The sequence below is a fragment of the Nanorana parkeri genome, unplaced genomic scaffold, assembly GCF_000935625.1.
Source record: "Nanorana parkeri isolate BGI_ZX_2015 unplaced genomic scaffold, ASM93562v1 scaffold147, whole genome shotgun sequence".
Taxonomy (NCBI): domain Eukaryota; kingdom Metazoa; phylum Chordata; class Amphibia; order Anura; family Dicroglossidae; genus Nanorana; species Nanorana parkeri.
Window position 1 is genome coordinate 1,462,154 of NW_017306415.1, and position 16,332 is coordinate 1,478,485.

The 16,332-nt window shown below is 41.7% G+C and overlaps 1 protein-coding gene across 1 annotated transcript in view; it reads right to left on the reverse strand.

Moving 5' to 3' along the window:
• Positions 1 to 9,315: 9,315 nt before the first annotated feature.
• LOC108785180 (serine/threonine-protein kinase Sgk3) overlaps positions 9,316 to 16,332 on the reverse strand; it is a 63,670-nt gene continuing 56,653 nt past the window's right edge. Inside the window, exons 14-17 of the mRNA XM_018554214.1 lie at positions 14,119 to 14,214; positions 12,898 to 13,053; positions 12,256 to 12,345; positions 9,316 to 9,581 (exon numbers count right to left, since the gene is read on the reverse strand). Coding sequence (XP_018409716.1) covers positions 9,411 to 9,581; positions 12,256 to 12,345; positions 12,898 to 13,053; positions 14,119 to 14,214 — 513 coding nt within the window. The 3' untranslated portion in view covers positions 9,316 to 9,410. The remainder of the gene's footprint in view (positions 9,582 to 12,255; positions 12,346 to 12,897; positions 13,054 to 14,118; positions 14,215 to 16,332) is intronic.

The following is a 16,332-nucleotide window of genomic DNA, read 5'->3' on the forward strand; positions in this document are numbered from 1 at the left end:
AAAAAAGAAATAATGAAAATAAAATAAAAAATTGTAAAATTTTTTTTTTTTAAATGTTGTGTTTTTCTTGCCTCAGGTGCAAAAGGAGCTGGCTACGGCTATGCTCCCGTGGTGCTCGTGCGGCTGCCGGCTGAATGTGTCAGACGCTGCAGATGGAAAGGTGCAGGACACCTCATGTGCAACGTCGGCCACACGAGCACCACGGGAGGACAGGACACCGGGACCTGTAGGGCGCACTGGAATGTAAGCCGGCCGACTCCCTGCGTTGCGGTGCGGGAGGGGGTGTGGAGCTGTATTGAAGTCAATGGCACCGCCCACAGTGCGATCGCCCGCACTCGGAACGCAGGCATGTTAGTGCCTTCATTCCGGTCCAGTGCGATCTGGACTGGAACACAGGCACTAATGCAGGCGATTGCACTGTGGGCGAGGGGCCTGCCTGCGAAGCCTGGCTGCGGTGCCATTGGCCTCAATGCACCGCCACGCCCCCTCCCGCCCCTGAATGCAGGTGTTTTTTTTGTTGGTAGATCCCAATGAACTCGTCATTTGAAAAGTAGATCTCCAGACGAAAAATAGTGGGCGCCCCTGAGTTAGAGCATCTGTCAGATTCTACTGCTGTGTGAGTCTTCAATGGGTAATTTCCCTCCAAACTTCCCAAAGAAAAATAACGCAGCAGTAAGCAGTAAAAACTGACAAAGGCTGTGACCCTTCACTATATCTAACATTATGTAGAAAAGGCAGTGCATGTGCCCCTATCTGATATAGTTTCACTTCCATGCAACCTGGTATTACATTGTCTATTGAGACGACCTCAATGGCCACTAACAGCATATTCAGTGGATTGAGGAATAGTAGTTGTGGATCATAGGCTGGGCACACACAGGTAGATTGTTTAGAGAGATCCAGAAAAAGAATAAAGAGAAGACATTGAGGAATAGAAATAGATTATAAAACAGTGACAAATGAGATCAGAATTGTATCCCTCCTAGTTGTCACAGAATACTATATTGGCTTCACCAATCTGGTGCAGGGTGCAGATAATGATTTACACATGGAAGGACACAAAGGAACCAACAATGTTTTAATAAAGATATCATAAAGATTTAGAACTTTCTCTTTAAAAAAAAAATATATATTATTGGGTTAGCTGCCAGTTGGCACAAATCTTGAAGTTTTATGTTGGTTAGTGAATTAAAATTCAAGAAGGTCCGATGAATAAAATTTTTGAGCAGAGGTCTGAATCACGGTCCAGACAGAGCGGTCACTCAGTTCGTGTCCATACCGCGGTCCGCCATTCAGACTTCATTCATACCGGCAACTGCACTTCAACACACAACTGCTGGTGTGTGTGTTCCCAGACACAGTACTGATGCACCGATCCCGGCGAATCACACTGTCCCCCCCCCCACACCCCGTTTACATACATGTGAATGACTTACTTGCACGTGTTGTAGAATCAGATGGCGAGGGTGACAGGGTTGGTTTTAAATTGTATTTTATATACATTTTATATCACCTTTTCTTTACATTTATTTTCACTTAACGTTTGCTATCACAAAGGGGCTAACATGCCCCCATGTGACAGCATTTGGAGGTGACAGGGTCTCTTTATGGAGACATCAGGGGTCTATTAGACCTCTGATAATCTGCATTGAAGGGCAGGAATGCTATCAAGCACAGGAATGTGCTTGATAGACTGTATACCCAGCACTTCAGCCGGCTTCTGACATGCTTCAGTGATCAAAGAGCAGATCGAGAAATTGAGGTTCCCCGGTCTGCTCCTTCTCTTCATCCTGACACTGTGTGCCGTGGTCCTGGATCCCCCACAGGAGCAGGGGACCTGAAAACCGCAGTGTAGGTGCAGGGAAGGGGGACGGCACAACAACTGACTAATGCAAGTTATCTGGGTGGCTTTACAGATCAATTGTGGTTGTAGCAGCCAACCCTGTCTGACTTCATTGGTTGCTAGGAAGCCAGCGCTCCTAGCAACCACTGGCTGAAGCGGAGAGAGGGCCTGTGCTGGGTTATGGTTGGCAGTGGAGGCCTGTGTCTCCACTGCCAGCGGGCCGTAACCCAGTGCAAGTCGGCGATTGTGGTCCGGACAGAACTGCCACTGTCCACAGTCTGTGTCCGCCATTTAGTGAAGGCTGTTATATGATATTGGGAATCCCACAGGAAGGTGTTTATATAGTGATGATCCTTTGTGTATATGAGTTAGGTTACCATCATGCCTAATGTAAATCTGTCATTGGAGGAGTTGCCAACAACTTTCTTCAGAAAATGATAATTCACCGACTGTTAGGCTGACCCACTAGATTTAATACGAGTTTGTAGATCAGGGCTATTGGAGAAGTCAGAAGTCCCTATCTAAAAACTAGCTTATGGTTTGTGAAAATGCTTGAAAATGCTTGAAAATATTAAAGGGAAATTCCACATTTTGCAAAACAAAATAATACATGCACACTACTTCACATAAAAAATGTGAATGGGTGGGGGGTGGATGTAACATGAAACATGTAGCTTTTAAAGCCACAGGACCAGCATGTCAGCCAGGCAAGTATCATTTTCAGGAGACGCCAATAATGGCAGCTTTCATGTTTCTCCCATGGCAGCTTTAACTATTCAACTTTCTTCATAACAATGTTTTTCAACGTCTTTCCAAGCCCAAGCATGGCAAAGCTGAACTGAAAACCTATTGCCTGCACTGAAGAAATCAGACCGGAGTGGTATTCCTGATTGTCGGGGGTTCAAAGAGGAAAGATGTTCTTCAGCCAACATGAGAGGTCATGTAAACAGACTTTCCAGTTCCTGTCTGAAAGTGAAATATATCTTTAAGAAAATGTTTTTCCTTCCTGTCTGTAATCTGAAATCTGAAATAGACATCTGGTGTCTTTTATGTTGTCAGGTAGGAAGACACTCTCAATTGTAAAGCTTCATTTCTGGATGGTAATGTCTAAAATGTATTACTAAAAGAATGTCACATATGTAGATATTTCCTATGTGTTTCCTATGTGTTCCAGGTAGCTGCCATGTACACTATGATGTCACTTCCTGAACTACAAGGGAATTCCTGCACATGGTGATAGGCCAGGGGAAAATGGGCAAAGGTGCTTCCCTTTGCTGCTCTGTATGTAACAGGTACGTAACGTACAAATGACAGTACATTGCAGGAAACTGTGAGAGATGACCCTGGAGCCGTGCCAAACAGAGAGGCAGATCACATCCTGGTGACTCCTAACAAAACCTGAAATAAAAGGTGTGTGTGTACGTGTAGTTTTTAACACTTACCAAAGCTATTGAAATAATATCCTCTGATTGACAAACACCATTCCTATCCACTCTGTAGTGTTTATTTTGAGTAGAGTTGATGGTTCATATGCACTGTGCTTGGGAAAGCTATATATCTGTTCCTTATTAAGCTTTTACGTCAGCTAGAGTATGGGGTCAGAGGTCAGCTGAAGTCTCACAATTACTGTCTCGTCAAATGCCAGACTTTGGGCAATGTCTCCTAACTTTTTTGAAAGTGCATTATAGTGTCAAATAATATCTACATTCTTTTAACTATGGGGCTCTGATCTATGATGCTTTTACTCTCTTAAAGGGTATCAATGGTCAAAACCTAAAAATAAATATGTACTTGTCGTAGATTTGTCTTACACCAGGCTTTCAGTTTATTTGTCTCCACTTCTCAACAATGTCCAAGACTCCTCTTGTGCTTTCTCCCTTTCACATGCCATGTTCCTCTTACTTCATGTCATGGATATTGGACAGGAAGTGAAGGGAAATATCCCAAATGGGAGACAGATGGCTAAAAAATACTAATAGGGGTTATAACCTTCTTTTACTCTATCCAAAAAGTTTTGGCTTTCGTTCTACTTTAAGAACTTTTTATAGAGAATAGGATCTTGCATTAAGATCACAAGTATAAAAACTCTCTGGAAATATTATCCCAATCAGCTTTATATCGATGCATACCAAGGTTGCGGTCGCCACTGCCAGCTCCATAATATGGGCTGCAGGATCTGTGGTTATTTTACTACCTGCATCATTCCTAAACCCCATAAATTACTACATTCCTGTAGTAAGACACCATGGGGCCATTTAATATGGATGTGAGCAATGTGCTTACATATTTGGCCAAGTTATAAAACAATCCACCACTTTTGAATAGCGATATGCAATTTTCAATGTCCAATGTTTCCCTGCAGGGTTATTTCTTGTTAAGCATAGCACAGTAGAGGCTTCTTAACCACTTCAAGACCAGGTGTTTAGACCCCCTTCCTGACCAGGCCATTTTTCAGTATTCAGCGCTGCGGTAAACCCAAACAATTCCTCATTTTAGGGCTTGTTTACACTGAATGCGGTGCGTTCCAGAGCGTTCCCCCTGCTTGCTCTATTTTTTGCGTTTGCAGTGGAACGGAATGCAGGCAAAGTTTTGCCACGCGTCCGATCGCACTCTGGGCGGCGGTGTGTGGAAGCGATGCCGTTGAATTCAATGCACCGCCACGCACCCTCCCGTCCCAGAAAGCAGAGGGAAGTTTTGTGAGGGATTGCAGTGCGTTCCAGCAGCTACCGCACTGGAACGCACCGCATTCGGTGTGGACAAGCCCTTAGGCCAGTGGACAGGGTCATGCAAATCATTGCTTTTCGCACCTTTGGCCAGATGCACATCCAGAACCGCTAGTGTATAGTGTAAATACTGTATAGCCTAATATTATAGAGCCATTCATTCCAAACTGCATACAGCTGTTTCAGGCTATTTGGCCATCATCAGTGCAGTGTATAGAAGCCACGGCTTCTATGAAGTAGGACAATATAACCATACAGGTTATGGTGAAAAAGGATTGCTGCAATTAAACAGCCCTCACTCTAATTAACGTCCTGAACTAAGGATTTTTTAGGCTATGGGATCAAAGAGACAGTTTAAGAAGGTTCTACTGTGCTATGTAGGGATGTTCAGATACCAGTGCCAATATTTGGCATTTTCATGAGAACTACCGGGGTTGCAGAGGTTGCAGCTGGGACCTGGCACTGCACCACTGTCCTGAAATCATTAGTCTGTATTGTTTTAGAAAAACTGTCACATGACAATAAACACAAATGTACCAGTACTGGTACTCGCAAAACTGGTATCTGTGCATCCCTTTATTTATATTTATAAAAACAAAATCATACATTAAAACAGAGATGTACAAATCCCAGGAGCTCCTTAAAATGACAGCTGCCTCCTAACTTTTGAATTTTTCTCTAGTCTATCCTGGAGCTGGAAAAGTATCTGCACATGTACTTGGTATCTGAACATCCCTAGTGCTATGCTCTAATTAGAGTGAGGGCCTTTTGATTGCTTTAAAGAAGAGCTCCAGGTTTTAATAAAACTAACCCTTGCAGTAGGGCTACCCCTACACTGCAAGGGTTAACTGCTCCTATCGGTCTGGGGGCCGGAATAAAGACAAAATACTCCCGTCATCCTCGGTCCTGCAGGGCCCACCTCTCTCCCCTTCTGCTCCGGCTGTGGTATGTCCTTTGCCATCCTCATGTCAAATGCAAGGCAATGGAGCCCAGGTGGGACTGAGGATCAGGTGAGTATATTTCCTTTGTGTCCCTAGACCAAATGAGCAGTTAACTATTGCAGCATGGGGGTAGCCCTACAGCAAGAATTAATAAAAACAGTTCTTCTTTAAAATTCACAATGCCATTACACTTTAATGTCATGAATTAGTTTTTGTTGTTTTTTGTTGTTTTTGTTGTTTTTGTTGTTTTTTTAAATCCTGGAGTTCCTCCTTAATTCCTTCTCACCATAACCTGTATGGATATACTGTCTTGTTATCAAGCAGAGGGATTTGCAACAGTGGGAGGAGCCAGGTTTTAACACATTTCAGATTAGAGAGCAAGATGGCATTCATAAAACTAGGGATGCACCAATACCGGAGCTTCTGGTCAGAGGAAGATTTCCCCTGACCGGCAGTGCCATAGGGGAACATGGAGCCAGCTTCCCGTGCGATCAAAAAGTTGGGCGGCGAGTAATGACCCACTTCCCGGCTTCCTGATTGGCCGGGAAGCCGGCTCGATGCTGATTGGCCAGGAAGCCGGCTTCCCAGCCATTCAGCATTGAGCTGGCTTCCCGGCCAATCAGGAGGCCGAGAGGCCGGGAAGTTGGCTCAATGCTGATTGGCTGGGAAGCCGGTTTCCGGGCCAATCACAATCAAGCTAGCCAAACAACATGAAGCCAGCTTCCCGGGCAATCAGGAAACGGGGTGGCATACCATTACCTGCCGCCCGGCTTCCTGATTGCCAGCGGAAGCACCGTTATCGGTACTCCGTAGCGGCGAGTACCGAAAGCACAATATCGGTACTTGTACTCGATACCGAAAAACCCTTATCGGTGTATCCCTACATAAAACCATTCCAGAGCCCCATACAAAAGCAACTTTTTTCCACCCACTACAATAATTGCTGACCTAATTCATGTCAGCAGAACTAGGCATTAAGACGCAGAGCATACCAAAGAAAACATTTACACATGAAAATAATGTATTATAGATTATCTTTGTTATTTACTAGTGCTGTTCGCAGTACAAAAATGACATTTTATAAAGAACACTATGATTTATAGCTCTGTTACAAAATAGATTTTGCATAGTACAAAATAAAGAACTTTGCATTTAAGGCAGCAGTCTAGTCTAGCTTTGTTTCCAGTTTTTTATACCATAATGTAGCAATCTTATCCTTACAGTAATAAAGAGAATCACCTCCAACTATTGCTACAATGAGTGTGCAATTATCAGAAAACTTATTCCAGTTATTGTTCATTGCCAATTAAAATTTAACCGGCTCACAACCTAAAATTGGCTTTTTTTCTATCCAGTCTATACTGCCATATTGTCACCTGCTTTATGCCAGGTGGATTTATATACTAAACTTTGAAATCAGCTGGTTGAAGGACATGAATAGGTTTGAGAGGTTATTTGAAATGAAAGTAGTAAGGCATATGTTAAAAACAAAGGCACAGAAACAATAGCATGGAGTAGACACCAAACATGTCTTATATCCATGGCCTCAGATCAACACATATAGCTTTAATTAGTCTGACAGCAGCAGAGTGCTCAATGTCAATATTTGATTGGTTACGGTTATTTTAATACAGGATTTAGTCTCATATGCAGAAGTGGACCCTGATCTATACTGCGCTGTGCAGCAAGACAGAGAGGTTCACTGATCCCTCTCTTCACTGCAAGCTGTGGCTCCAGTAAGCAGATCCCACCAGTGGCAATGCTGCTGAAATAACCTAGAGTCTATGCACTTTTAATCGTACAAGTATGACATGGAGAGAATTAGACTACACATTGATATCAAGAAGCAGTCCAAAGGACACACTGTGACTTCTGAAGACATTACCTGGCTGACCAATCGCAGGGGGAACAATATTCAGATTAAAATGCTCACATATATTCACTATATTTTTCCTGGTGGCAGGGCTACATGCTCAGTGCATAAACCTGCATGTCTAGCTAAAATGACTCTCTGTGTTTAACAAAGAACCACTCCTAATAAAGATATTTTCATGTTGAATCATATGAAAGTTAATGGATGTCTGCTGGCAGCCTTAAAGTGACACTAAACTCAGGAGTTGAAACTTAAAAATCCATTCAAGTACCTCAACTATTAACAAAAATTTATCTTATTTGTGTTTCACTCGGCTGTAGATCCTCAAATCATCTCTGAATTGGTGCTGACACTGTCTTTCCTTCTGGAGGGTGGCTACTTCTGTTCCCCATGGTCCCTGTGTGTGTTGTAAAGTAGTCACCACCCCAAGCTCGCACCCATGATGGACTACAATCTCAATCCAAATTACTAAACTTAATGCAAGATTGTAGTCCATCACAGGAGTGAGTTTGGAGTAGTGGCTACTTTACAACACACACACGCGCCATGGGGAACAAAAGCAGCAAGCCTCCAGAAGGAAGGACAGTGTCGGCACCAATTCAGAGATGATTTGATCATCTACAGCCGAGTGATACACAAATAAGATACATTTGTGTTAATAGTTAAGCCACTTGAATGCATTTTTTAGATTTTACTGCTGAGCTTAATGTCACTTTAAGAAAGTGTGGGAGGCCCCCTCTGTTTCTACTCAGAGCAGTCTATAGCAGGGTCCACTTCGTCAAGAAACTATCTTCAAATAAGCTTCAATCATGTTCACATCATCAGAAACAAAAGGAATGTCCTACAATTTTAATTTCACAAATAACTTGTTTCCTTTATCATTCCCTTTACACCTAAACCCCCCCACCCCCTTGCTTCCATTGTCATTTTAGTCTAAGGGATTGTGTATATTCTCCAGACCGCTAAGGTAAGCATTTTGAAATGCAGGTCATTGAAACGTATCACTCACAAAAAAGTATGAGGCAGAGATAACCAGTAGGAGTGCTTTGGTGACATTCTGAATTCCCATTGGCAAATGAGAGTGAGGCTTGCACAGCAGCCATATTAATAATACTTAAAATGTAAATTTCTGGGAATGCATGGACTAGATCACTACAGGGGAAAATGCAGCAATTACAGGAAATCACCCTTCACCATAAAATTATCTTGACTGGATTTTGTCAAATGGAACAAACCAAAAAAACCATTAACATGAAATTCTCCACAAAGAGGTATTAAAGTAAGTCCCACTGTAAAAAATGAAGTATTAAATTCGAAAGTTTTGGCAGCATTTGTATTTAAAACGAGCAACTTGTCTGGTTTCACCGCTGTACTTTTCCCAGTGTCTAAATTCAGTGGACAATAACATTTTGTTAGCCAGACTGAACTGATTGCCACGATGGCTGCCACTGCTGACCTCGTTCTAAAAATGTTAGTTGCCTGGCTGTCTCTGGCTTCAATTTTGAATCACTAACTCACAACAAGCATGCCGCAAACAAAGTCACAAACTTGGTGTGCATACTTGTTCTCAGTGAATCAGAAAACGTTGAAGCCATTGGATCAGCAGAACAGCTAGGTAAACAGCGTGTTCAGAAGGAGGGATCAGAAATGGCAGCCCACGTGCTTCTCTCAGCTTCTCCTTTATTAAGATCTAATTTGTCTTTAAATATAGCTTCTAAGTTGAGAGAATCTAGCAGGGTACAGAGGATTAGTACAGAAGATCATGCAAACAGTCCAGCTTCTAATCCAATTTAGTAACACACTTTTTTAGCCGACTTGAATATTCTGTCCATTTGTAGACTTGTTGTAAATGATCTCATGTCTGTGTCACCATGCAGCATCCAATGAATGGATACTCTGCAGTCCATGATCTACTTCTTCAGCACAGAAAATGGAGTATGAGGATAAGCAACAGGTACACTTTTATGCTGGCTAGATAACCTGTAAGAATGCCTCTTCTGTGTGCTCACATACTATAACAAGTCCAGTTCCTAAAAGGAAAAGTCATCAGAGGGAGGAGCATAGGAGAAGCCAACGAAGGCGTCATCTGCTTCTTCAACACTGGCGTTAACAATGGAGTAGTCTGCAGATATACAGACAGAATCAGGAACCATAGCATTTGTAAATTCTGTGTCAAAGTTTGATATATCATCCGGTCCATCCTATTAAAAAGAAAAGTACAATGAGTTTCACTTTTGTGCAGTATATTTAAGACAAGTTGCAGTTAGCAACATCAGTTAAAGCTTTACTCCAGGCACATATAAAAGACAAATGAATAAATAAATATGCAGCGCTCGTGACCTTAAAGGAGAACTATGAGATGAGTGATTTCCACTCACCTCATAGTTCTAGCTGACCTGTGACAATGAGACTGTCACAGGTCGGCTCAGTAGATCGGGAGGTGAGCGAACACATACCGGGTTCCCTCACCTCTCGATCCTGTCACGGCACTCTGCTGTGACAGGGGGAGGGGCTGGATTCCCCTCTCCCCGCTCCGATCTGCCAGCGCTGACTGGCAGAACGGACAGGGGAGGGGGCGGGTACAGCTGGCTCTGCCTCCAGATAGGCAGAGCCAGCTGTCACTCACGCAGCTGGGCGGATCCCGTCATCTACGTCGGGATCCGCTCCAGGTGCGGCGTCTCAGTATACCGCGAGCTGTAGCACGTGATATACTGAGCTTAGGGTAACAGGAGGACGCTAGTTTGTGTCCTCCCGTTATCCTAAGGAGAACTATGGGGAAAAACACTGACCCCATAGTTCTCCTTTAAATCATATAATAGTGATTAGTGAAAAAATAAGTGATCAAAACAAATCCATAAATGGTGTACCAAAATGTAACGTAAAAGAAATTAATTAAATATCACAATCAAGGTTAAGTGAACAATATTGTGTACTCCTTGTGAAGAAATTGATAATACAAATTTGATATCAAATCCAGGTTCATAGGTATTAATTCATAAAACTTATATGTATATAAAATATAAAGTGCAAAAGGTCACGAGCGCTGCATATTTATTTATCATTGTACTTAGTGTCTAGGTTGCAGCAGCTTTAAATATCCACTATTTTATTTTATATTAACTTATTATATACACTTTGTTCACTAATTGGATTGGAAGCTTTTTCCTAAGCACAGATTTGATATTTTACTATTACATATAAAAGACACAAATTACTGCAGCTCTCTAATCAATGATACATTATAAAATGTATGTTTGTAAATACAAGGAGGGGAATTTGTCAAAACTGCAGCAGACAAAATCTGGAGCAGCTGTGCATGGCAACCAATCAGTATTTACCTTTCATTTTCAGACCTTAAAGGAGAAGTGTCAGTGTTTTTCCCCATAGTTCTCCTGGGGGTAACGGGAGGACACAAACTAGCGTCCTCCCGTTACCCTAAGCTCAGTATACCGCGAGCTACAGCTCACGGTATACTGAGACGGCGCAGCCGGAGCGGATCCCGACGTAGATGACGGGATCCGCCCAGCTGCGTGAGTGACAGCTGGCTCTGCCTATCTAGAGGCAGAGCCAGCTGTACCCGCCCCCTCCCCCGTCCGTTCCGCCAGTCAGCGCTGGCAGATCGGAGCGGGGAGAGGGGAATCCAGCCCCTCGCCCTGTCACGGCAGAGAGCCGTGACACGATCGAGTGGTGAGGGAACCCGGTATGTGTTCTCTCACCTCCGGATCTACTGAGCCGACCTATGACAGTCTCATTGTCACAGGTCGGCTTAGAACTATGAGGTGAGTGGAAATCACTCATGTCATAGTTCTCCTTTAACTGAACAAACTGAAGAAAGAAGCTGATTGGTTGCAATAGGCAACTGCTCCAGATTCTTCTGCTCTAGTTTTGATAATTCCCCCACAAGGAGTGTAAGTACCTAGATTTAACTTGGTATCAGACTCCTGCATTCCCCTTTACATAGCTTAGAGTGTGAGCGGAAGAAACAATGAGTCAAGTTCATCAGTGTCGACAATGAATAGAAAGTGACAGATGAGCTCATCACTGTGCTGCTTTCTTCATGGGTCCATGACAGCCTGGGCTCAGGGGAAATGGGTTGAATGATGCTGGCTGCCATTTAAACTGAAAATCTGAGGACATCTAGTGGCTGAAAGCCAGCACTGCAGACGACAGCTTTTGCTAAATTGCTCACCTTCAAGACATGTCCCCGTTTTTTATTTTATAATTTACTGGGTAATTATTTTTTTAAATGTAGGCTGGAGTTCTGCTTTGAAGCACCTCTGGATTGATTCTATTGTGAGAACATCCCACTAATGCCAGCCATGTGATAAACTTATGGGGCTTATGTTAGCCAGAGAACTGTGAAATCTGAGTCATCACAATCTATCTTCAATAACTGTCATCAAAAAAACAAATCATCATTTATAGAGCTACAATTTTCCTGCCCATTTTCATTGGACAAAAAGTTTTATCAAGGGTCTAGTTCCATCATAAGCTAATATGGATCAGTCATAAAAATCACGCATGTGCCTTTTTCTATACCTGGGAGTTTGAAATGATCATCTGGCTCTGTTGCATTTGTGTATTTTGATAGAACATTTCATATATTAGGAATTTTCTGTAAGTGTAAAAAGTAATGACGGTGTGCAAACTGCAATAATCCAAGGCAGCCCTGATCACATCATAGAAATATGATTTCTGACCAGTTACATTGGATAACGAACCTTTCTGATTATCATTTCTCTTTGTATTGCCATACAGAGTTCCTTTACCTTGGCTCTGATCTGTATTCCATTCGAATGGCATTTATACAGTTTACTGAACATGTTCATTGATCTGTCGCTGGCCAATAAACATAGAGATAACACTACCACTTACCACATGAGGGTCATATGGTGGAGGGATCTTCTTTTCAGCAAGATCATTCCAGTTTATACATGTGAAGAATGGGTGGTATTTAATTTCTTCCTGCAAAGCAAATGAAAAGGAACATATTTTAATAGAGCAATTAAGAATACATTTACACAGTGCTTGCATGTTCAATACAAAACACAGGAAGATGTACGGAAGTTACAATTGTGAAAATGTCACAGAATGTTTTTTCAAGGAATATACACTGAGTGGCCAGATTATTATGACCACCTGACATTTGTAGGCAAATTAGCTATAATTTCGCGCTGAAGTTGCTAGAGGGCCAGACCATTATAAATAGGGAAGTAGGTTGTTTATCACGACAGTAGACATGATTTTTTTCTGAAGATATGGGTAAACAACGTGATTTAACAGCCTTTGAACGTGGGATGATTGTTGGGATGAGGGTTGACCTGATCTCTAGGCAAGCTAAAGGATTATTTTACCAAGGTCAGTCTGTATGGGGAATTTAGCCTGTGCTATTGATATGGGATTGGGCCTGAATCAGAACAGTTATTTTAAGTATATGGCACCTTAATCCTATAGGAAGAAAACAATTATCAGCATTCCAGATTAAAGCAGAGTAAGCGAGATGGAAGAGTCACCTACAAAGTCATTATTGGATCCAAGCCTTTGTTTTGGGTCTTTTTCAAGCAGCTCTTCTAAAATGGATGACGCCGTCAAACTAATGTCTGCTCTTGTGACCAGGGGTTTGTGGAGGATATTTTCATACATGGTTGCTATGTCACGGCTGTAAAAGGGAGGCTGAAACACAGAAAATACTGACCATTAGTCTCAGATATATGTACCAGCATATACGTATTCATAAACAGAACAGAAATAATATCATTCAAAATAAATTATAAATATTTCTTCCATTACATAGAGCTCTAATTATGTCACCAAAATTGCAAAAGCCAGATGTGATCCTGATATGGAAAGACAACATTTGAGACACAAGAGAGTAAAAGAATTAAGTATGTGCTACTTCCATAATTCCACGTTTCTGATAAATGTAATACAATATTGCCATGTCCACCATTTTCAAGGGAATATGTTTAAAGTTTGCTCATTGCCACTGAGTAAGCGTAGACAAAACTGCACAGTTGTCTATAGAATGCATGCATAGACACAGCACTTCATGTGTACACTATTGCCCATAGCAACAAGCAACTCCAGAACATTTACAAGAGAGGGGGCAACATGGTAAATTTCTTGTGGACATAAGGAGAGGAATATTTCTAGTAAACACAATTCTCTAAGCTGATTATTTTCCCACTCTGCCTAATATTATCAGATTTATTGGAATGCTGCAACTGCACTTTGAAGTAAATTTATCTCAAACCTGGAGACTTCAAACTAAAAATATATTAGTTACATATTGTGGTTAGTGAGGCTGAAAACAGACCAAGTCTGTAGCGCTCAACCTTCTTTTCTATACTAGAAAGAAAGATATACAAACTACTGATCATATTGGCATGCAGTTTTACATTCTTTATTTCAATTGCTCATGCTACAATACTGCTGCAATAACGCAACAGCAACGATTGCATGTAAAATGCAATAATAGGTAGGTGGAGCGGAAAGGAAATGGGTAACCATGTTTGTAGTCTCTGGAGAGGTATACTTCTAGCACTTTGTTAGCCTGAACCAAATGGACAATTCTTTTTGTTTTAACCTCCTGAACAACAAAATAGACTTCTATTGTAATTCCATTTATATCGCCACCATGGAAATCCTCTGGGTGATTAGAAAGCCAAAAGGTCAGTTTGATTAGGTCTGATTAAAATAATAAAACAAATATTACTGTAACAGAAAGATCTATCTTACCAAGCCATGGAGCATTTCAAAAAGGACAGAACCAAGACACCACCAATCTACAGTGTTGTCATACGGCTGCTTCTTTATTACCTCTGGTGCTAAATACTGGTAAAAAAACAAGGAATACATGAGTCACTCTCATCTTATAAAACTTGTATTTGTTCATTTTTTGTAAGCGCATCTGTCATATGTGCATCAAAAGCACAATCCATGCTTGCATAGTAAGCACCCTCAGGTGCTGTAGCTTACCATTTCTATTTTTATACTTCATGGTGGCTCTCTGATCCACCACCACAGTCCTTATAAGGTCCTATGACAGCAACTTTCAACATTTGCACGGGGTTAGACAGTACTCTGTCAAGGTGCATGTGCAAATACTGTATATCCCATACTTGGAAGCACAGGGTTGTTTCAATAGGAGGTCATGTAAAGTGATGGAGCATGAAAGTAGTAAGTTCTTTTAGTTAGGGGTTGCAGAATGTGCCGGAGCAGTGGAAGTAATGGGTTCTTTCATTGAGGGGTTGGGGAAGATGCTGGAGCTGTAGAAGTAATTGGTTCTTTCATTGAGGGGTTGGGGAAGGTGCTGGAGCAGTAGAAGTAATTAGACTTGTGCGCCGTCAAAAAATTTGTTCTGTTTCGTTTCGGAATATCCGTTATTTCGTATTTCGTAATTCGTAACTGAACTCAATTCGGATTCGTACGAAATACGAATTTTCGTTAGTGGCGGTTATATGTTCGTAACTTTACGAACATTCGTTATGATGAAGTTAAAAAGCAAAATACCTTTGTTAATATTGGAGTGGTAGTTGTTTTTTTATCCGAAATACGAATTCCGGATCTGAATTTCGTATTTCGTATAAAAAAAAAACTACCATCAATTAACTCCAATATATTAACAAAGGTATTTTGCTTTTTAACTTCAATACAACGAATGTTCGTAACGGAACGGAAATACGTCAACGGAATTTCGTATTTCCTGCCTGTATTGTAATGCAACTCTCAGCAGCAGAAGAGAACCTCTGATTGGTCAACCAAAACGAAATCCGAATTCCGTATTTCGGACTTTAAAAAAAACTACCATCAACTCCAATATAAATGTACTTTGCTTTTTACCTTCAATATAACGAATGTTCGTAATGGAACGAAAATACGTCATCGGAATTTCGTATTTCCTGCCTGTATTTGTAATGCAACTCTCAGCAGCAGAAGAGAACCTCTGATTGGTCAACCAAAACGAAATACGAATTCCGTTAACGGATTCCGTATTTCGGATTTTAAAAAAAACTACCATCAACTCCAATATAAATGTACTTTGCTTTTTACATTCAATATAACGAATGTTCGTAACGGAACGAAAATACGTCAACGGAATTTCGTATTTCCTGCCTGTATTTGTAATGCAACTCTCAGCAGCAGAAGATAAAACCTCTGATTGGTCAACCAAAACGAAATACGAATTCCGTTAACGGATTCCGTATCCAAATTTCGTATTTAAAAAAAATACCATCAACTCCAATATAAATGTACTTTGCTTCTTAACTTTAATATAACGAATGTTCGTAACGGAACGAAAATACGTCAACGGAATTTCGTATTTCCTGCCTGTGTATTGTAATGCATCAGCAGCAGCGGATCCGTATCTCGGATTAAAAAAAAATCTTGTCATGTTGTTCAACCTCATTTACAGGGGTAATATTAGTTCCTGTTTCAAAGAAATTCGGATCCGAAATTCGTTAACGGAATTTCGTATTTCGGATATAATTTGGAAACTGCTATTCGGATTTCGGATGCTCCGAAATTCGGAATTTCAGGAAAATTCGTACGAATTTCGATTTGTAACGAAACGAATCGCACATGTCTAGAAGTATTGGGCTCTTTCATTGAGGGGTTGTGGAACTCAGGGGAACCCCGTGGCCGGGTGTCACGCGGAGCGGATAGCGGGTGACACCCCGCAGTGACGCCATCGCGCATGTGCTTGACGTCACCATGTGCGTGCGGAATGATGTAATTGCGCATGCGCGGCCATCTTATTCATACCTGCTGGCGGCCATCTTGGTGATGGACGCCGGGAGAGAGAGGAGGGGACAGTCACTCAGCAGGATAAGGTATGCCGCCGGGTCCTCTCCTCTCTCCCGAAATTGTCGGGCTCTCGGTCCTTGACCAATTGTCCGACTTTTCAGAGGGAGTGACACCAAAATGACTGTCAGTCATTTTGGTGTCACC